At 52.7% G+C, this 6385-nt stretch overlaps 1 protein-coding gene across 4 annotated transcripts; it reads left to right on the forward strand.

Annotated features, from left to right (window-relative positions):
* The first annotated feature begins 1620 nt into the window (after positions 1-1620).
* On the forward strand, positions 1621-5899 carry LOC116435415. Of its 4 annotated transcripts, none has more exons than XM_032091738.1 (2): positions 1621-4837; positions 4912-5899. In XM_032091738.1, exons 1-2 carry the CDS (start codon positions 3393-3395, stop codon positions 5027-5029), a joined length of 1563 nt encoding a protein of 520 aa, XP_031947629.1. In that variant the 5' UTR covers positions 1621-3392; the 3' UTR covers positions 5030-5899. The 4 variants fall into 4 exon arrangements, with proteins under 4 accessions (XP_031947629.1, XP_031947630.1, XP_031947627.1 ...); XM_032091739.1 differs by having other exon boundaries at positions 4927-5899; XM_032091736.1 differs by having other exon boundaries at positions 1621-4830.
* The last annotated feature ends 486 nt before the right edge of the window (positions 5900-6385 follow it).

The following is a 6385-nucleotide window of genomic DNA, read 5'->3' on the forward strand; positions in this document are numbered from 1 at the left end:
GGGATGCAGGGGGAATTCCCACCTTCGTCCCAGTGAAGAATTCCAAGCTTTTCCCATGTTTCACCTTAAAAACCCCTGGAATTATCCTCGGCATTCCCTGTTTCTTGGGAGATATGGATGGGCTGGGAAGGAAATAAGGAAGTGCTCGAATTCCAAGCCTGGAATGAGCCGGGAATTTGTCACCACCTGGAATTTCTTGGATCATCAGCGCTTTAAAAAAAAGCAATTTCAGGGACAAAGTTTCGCTTCCCTGCTCCAAACCCTCTGGAAAAGGTGGATTTGGGATAATCCCAGGGATTATTGGGAATTCAGGGAGTTTGGAATACGATCCCAATAATCCCAAGGAGCATTTGGAGGGGGTCTGATCCGTGGGGGAGGATTTACCCTGTGGAAAATCCGGGATGGCTGGGAAAAAAATGGGAAAAAGGGATTTAACATCGGGAAAAATCAGAGGTTTCAGTAGTTCCATTTCGGAATATTCGGGATGAGGCTGCAATCCCTGGGAGCATCAGATCCCGGGAATTTGAGGGCTGAGGATGGGCTGGAGATCGAGATCCCGTTTTTCCTTGGAATAAAGCCGGAGATCAGCAGCCGCTGTTGCACGAGGCGATCCCGAGGCCGGGAAATAATTGGGGAATAAACAACAACAACAAAAAAAACCCCAGGATTTGAAGCGGGAAAAACCATCCCGGAACGTTGATTGATGAATTAATTAATTACGATCCGCCGACTCCGCTCTGCTCCCAATTAACACCTCCGGAATTAATGGAGTCGCACAGGAGCGGGAATCACCGGGATAATTTTATTAGGACCGAGCGGCAATTTCATTCCCTCTGAACCTTCCCGAGTTTTCCCTCCCTCTTTTAAACCCAAACCTGCCAAGAGCTCCTGCATTTTTCCACCTTTTTTTTTTTTTTGGGGGTGGTTTTTTAAACCTGGAAGAAACGGCCCTTCCCGAAAATTCGCCGCCGTTTTTCCAGGGGCGGGGGAGGATTTCCAGGGAGCCGGGATCGGCGCAGCTAATTAGCGGAATGGTCCCATTATTTATCCAGGGACACCGAGTCCAATAATTGCTATTGCAGCTCGGAAGCGGCTCCGGGATATTAATTCCCGAGCTTTCCTGTCAGCTCCGTACAGTAAAACTTCCAAATGGGCCCCCGAAGGAGCATCAGCTCATTTTCATCCTCCTTTCTCTTCCTTTTTTTTTTTCCCGGAGAGCTGCCAGAGTCTCCTTCCATAAAAAAACCGGGAGAACTCATCAGATTTTGCTCCGAAGGAAAAGCTGATTGGTTTTCCCTCTCCCTGACCTTTTCCCGCTTTTCTGCTGGAGGGAAAAGTTTCCTCGGCTTTGGGGGTTGTGCTGGCGGTGGGGTTGTTCCGGGAGAATCCGAGGAATGGGGTGTGGCCCTTCCCTCCGGAAGCAGGGAAAGGATGGATCGGTGTCCCCATGGAGAGGATTTTTCCGTGTTTTGGGTGATTCCCGAAGTGTGGGAGATGTTGGGATTTGCTTTTCCCGGGAATTCTTGGCGTTTGTCTCATTTCGCTGCCCATCCCTGAATCCCGGCATTCCCGTGTCTTCCACCCCTGGATGTCATTCCCGAAGTGTGGGAGATGTTGGGATTTGCTTTTCCCGGGAATTCTTGGCGTTTGTCCCATTTCGCTGCCCACTCCTGAATGTCATTCCCAAGTTTTTACCCAAGGAGATTCCTGAGGGATTTTCCACTCTTTGGGGCCAGAATTTGGGTGGGAATGAGGGGTTTTTCCCATCCAGATTCCCAAGGAATTCTCCACTCTTTGGGGCTGGAATTTGGGTGGGAATGAGGGGTTTTATCCAGGGGAATTCCTGAGGGATTTTCCACTCTTTGGGGCCGGAATTTGGGTGGGAATGAGGGGCTTTTCCCATCCAGATTCCCAAGGAATTCTCCTCTTGCCGTGGCCAAACTTTGGGTGGGAATGAGCTTTTTCCCCAATCGGAATTTTCCAGGGAATCCCGGCTGATCCTGGAATTAAACCCCCGCGAGTGGCACCGCTTCCCTTTCATTGTCCTGATTTTAAACCGATCCCAAATCCCAGAACTCCCGCAATTCCCAGGATCCGGCTGGAAAAAAAGCGGGAAAAAGGCGATTCCCGGCATTTCCCCCGATCCGGAGCTCCGCCGGTGTTTCTCCGGCTCCGAGGGAAGAAATAAAGCCGGGAAGATCCCGTTTTCTCGGGAAAACTCGTAAAGACAGTCGGAATCCAACATAAACAACAATTTACACCCGGCATTTATCCTGGAAATTGCGGTTGCGTGCGGCTCACGCAGGCGGATAAATCATCTTTTATGGGATTCTGCGGAGTTCTTCCAGGGATTCTGCCGAGGTTTAGTGGAATTGGGAGGCTTGGGAAAACGGAGAGCTCCGGGATGAGCCGTTCATCCTGGAAAACATCGGCGCCGAGCGGCTCCCACGTGGAAAAAGATAAAAATCCATCCCTCGGGATTGGCGCTTTTCCTTCAGAAATGGCTTCGGTGAATATTCCAGGGGCTGATTGGGAAAAATTCCCGAGTTTTTTGGGGTATTCCCAGCTTGCGGTGGGAAAAATTGCGCCTCGATCCCGTTAAAAAAGGGATTTAGGGATGATTCCCAAGGTTTTTGGTCTTCCTGGCTTGTGCCAATCCCACAAAAAATGGGATTTAGGGATGATTCCCAAGTTTTTTGGGGTGTGATTGGCCCCAGGCATGGGGAGTAAGAGGCAGGAATGTCCCTGGAATTTGCTTCTTTCCATAAAATACCGGGAGAAACGAGTGGATGTGGAAAAATTCCATCATTCCCGAAGGAAACTCGATGCTGGAGGGAGCCGTGCTGGGAATTTGGGGATAAAATCCGGGAAGTGTCGGATTGAGGGGGAAGTTTGGGATTTCTGGGAGGAGGCGGCAGTGGGAAATCCTGATTCCAGAAAAAGGGATCCCGAAATTCCTTCAAATCCCTTCGGGAGATGCCACCAATCCCTAAAGCTCCTTTTATCCCTAAGGATAAAGCTGGGATCCATGGAAACTTCTCCTCCCGTGTTCCTGCGGTTTGGGAAGGAGCTGGCGCATCCCAAATCCCGGATTTCAGCTCATTCCCTCCAAATTCCCCGTTTTTATCCCGGATCCCTCCAAATCCCAGCCTAAAATCCGATGTCGGTGCAACAAAACATTCCAGGATGGGAAAAACCTTTGGAAAACTGTTGGAAGCAGAGGCCACTTGTCTTAATTAACGCCGGGCTCTCATTGATTAATTGCTGTTAATTAGGGGGAATGAATTCCTTTAGCCCGGGATTTTTGGGATCCCTTGCTCCAAATATTCCAGGGGTTTTCCTGGGATGGATCCGGGGCTGCTCCGGCTTTTCCTGCTCCGTTTGGGGCGGGAATGCGGCGTTTCGGGAAGGGGCTGCTCCCATTCCCCACAAAGATAAGGATGGAGCTGCTCAGGGAAGGAGGAAACATTCCCGGCTCCGGAATTTCCATGGGATGGGCCCGGATTTATGGCCGGAGCCTCCGGAGCCGCTTCCTTCCCTCCGGGATGGGATTCCAGGCTGTTCCCAGCGGTGCCAGGGCAGGAAGGAAGGAAGGAAGGGAGGGAGGGAGGGAGGAGATCCCGGTGGGATCCGTGGGCACCAGGAACACCCCCGGATTCGGGATATGGAGGTCTGGAAAAGTCGGCTCCGGGATAATTGTGTGGGAATCTTTGTCCCTCTCCTTTTCCCAGCTTTCCCTGGTTTTATCCGTGGATCAATGGTCTGAGCCTGGTCTGGTGGGATGGGCTTGGATCCCTGAGGATTTGCAATTCCTGGAATTCTGGAGTGACCCCAAGCTTCCCAAAATCTTAGGGGTTTGGGGTCGCTCCCATCCCAACCTCATCCCGCGGTTCCGTGGCTGCGGATCCTCAGGGATCAAGGATTCCTACGGAATCCTCCCGTGGACCTGGAGGAGCCAAAGATGTTCCCGCTCCTTTTTCCCAAGGAAAAGAGTCGGATCCGGCTGCTGGAGGATCAACCCCATCTTAATTCCCTTAAAACCAAGGAAAAATTCCCGTTGTTTTCCCGCTGGCACTGAGGATTATCCGGCACTTCCCGGGAAAGGTTCACCAGTGTTATCCCGGTTTTCCAGTGGGAGAAAATCCACCATTGGAGAGGGGAAATGGGATTTTCCGAGTTTTCCCTGGGATCCAGCACCAGGCAGGGACATTCCCTATCCTTTGGGGCAGCATCCCGAATTTTTCCATCGGGATCTGGAAAGCCAGGACACAGGGAACGCGTGGAATTCCCAAGTGGAAGAGGGGAAATCCAGGTGGGATTTTGGGAAGGAATTCCCAGAGGAGCTGTGGCTGCCCGTGGATCCCTGGAATTATCCCTGGAATTATCCCTGGAATTATCCCTGGGATAACGGGAAGTGGCCCTGCCCACGGAACGGGACGGGATTTAAGGATCCTTCCAACCCAAACCATTCCATGTTTCCCTGTTTGGGGTTTTCCCTGTTTTTCCAGCAAAACATCCCGGAGAAAAACTCCGCGGATTTCCGGGAGCAGGTGGAGCTCTCCCGCCTTTCCCCCGCTCGGCTCCAGGACAATATTCCACAAATATTTGCTCGGGGAAACGAGGAGGTGCCGAAAGAGCCGGAAAATCTCCGGGAGGAGCAATCCAAGCGCACCTGGAATGGGGACTCAGCCCCGCCTGTCGCCATGGCGATAATCTCGGGGTGGTTTGGGATCGCTGGGAGCCTTTCCAGAGCGGGAATGGGAGAAATCCTGCTGGATGCTGGGCACATCCTGAGGTTTAGGGCCGGTTTTAGGGCCGGTTTTAGGGCTGGTTTTAGGTTTTGGGAATCTTCGGGTCACTGGGAGCTTTTCCATGGTGGGAAAGGGATAAATCCTGCTGGATGCTGGGCAGGTCTGGGGGGGTTAGGGCCAGTTTTAGGGCCGGTTTTAGGGCTGGTTTTAGGGATGCTTTTAGGGCTGGTTTCAGGGCCGGTTTTAGGGCTGGTTTTAGGGATGCTTTTAGGATTTGAGGACCCTTGGTGTTCCTGGGATCTTTTCCAAAGCAGGAAATGGATAAATCCTGCTGGATCCTGAGATCCAGGGGGGTTTTAGGGCTGGTTTTAGGGATGTTTTTAGGGCCGGTTTTAGGGCTGGTTTTTGGGATGGTTTTAGGGCTGGTTTTAGGATTTGGGGAATCTTGGGGTCACTGGGAACTTTTCCAAAGTGGGAAAGGGATAAATCCTGCTGGATGCTCAGCAGATCCAGGCTGGTTTTAGGGCTGGTTTTAGGGCCGGTTTTAGGGGTGCTTTTTGGGATGATTTTGGGGATGCTTTTAGGACTGGTTTTAGGGCTGGTTTTAGGACTGGTTTTAGGGATGTTTTTAGGACTGCTTTTAGGATTTTGGGGATCTTAGGGTTCCCGGGATCTTTTCCAAAGCAGGAAACAGATAAATCCAGCTTTGTACCGAGCAGATCCAGCTTGTTTTAAGCCCAGTTTTAGGACTAAACCCCATCCCCTCCACCTGCCCAACCCTCATCGTTCCCCAGCAGCGCTTCCCTGCTCCGGGAAACCTCGGCCGCGGCGGAACGACTCCGAGGTGCGGGAATAAAAAATGGGAAGTGTTTAAATGGCGAATGGGTTTCATGTTGCTGTCAGCGCCGAGGGTTTGTTCCCGTTTATAAACTCATCCGTTTGGAATGACATCGCTTTTATGGGAGCCATCAGCCCCGGGTGACGGCGCTGCCGTGTTCCACCATTACTGCCCGATTGGATTTGCACTAAAGGACGGCAATGGCGGCCGTAAATCTCCCGCCTGGAGATTTAGGGCTCCGCTTCCTTCCCGGCGCGCTCCTGGAAGGGGGAATGGAGCCGCTCCTGGTATTGCTGAGGGATGGAGCCGCTCCTGGAAGGGGGAATGGAGCCGCTCCTGGTGTTGCTGAGGGATGGAGCCGCTCCTGGAAGGGGGAATGGAGCCGCTCCTGGTGTTGCTGAGGGATGGAGCCGCTCCTGGAAGGGGGAATGGAGCCGCTCCTGGTGTTGCTGAGGGATGGAGCCATTCCCGGTGTTCCTGGAAGGGGGAATGGAGCCATTCCCAGTGTTCCTGAGGGATGGAGACATTCCCAGTGTTCCTGGAAGGGAGAATGGAGCCTCTCCAGGTGTTGCTGAGGAATGGAGCCATTCCCGGTATTCCCAAGGGATGGAGCTGCTCCCGGTGTTGCTGAGGGATGGAGCCACTCCTGGAAGGGGGAATGGAGCCGCTCCCGGTGCTCTTGAGGGATGGAGCCATTCCCGGTGTTGCTGAGGGATGGAGCCGCTCCCGGTGTTCTGGAAGGGGGAATGGAGCTGCTCCCGGTGTTCCTGAGGGATGGAGCCATTCCCAGTGTTGC

Source organism: Corvus moneduloides, chromosome 26 (genome assembly GCF_009650955.1).
Source record: "Corvus moneduloides isolate bCorMon1 chromosome 26, bCorMon1.pri, whole genome shotgun sequence".
NCBI lineage: Eukaryota > Metazoa > Chordata > Aves > Passeriformes > Corvidae > Corvus > Corvus moneduloides.

Excerpts from the sequence above, each read along its gene's own strand:
- LOC116435415 (XM_032091736.1), top strand. The coding sequence starts at position 3,393 with ATGCGGCGTTTCGGGAAGGGGCTGCTCCCATTCCCCACAAAGATAAGG. Across the intron at positions 4,831-4,911 it reads TAGGGCCGGTTTTAGGGCTG|GTCTGGGGGGGTTAGGGCCA; the intron begins GTTTTAGGTTTT and ends GATGCTGGGCAG.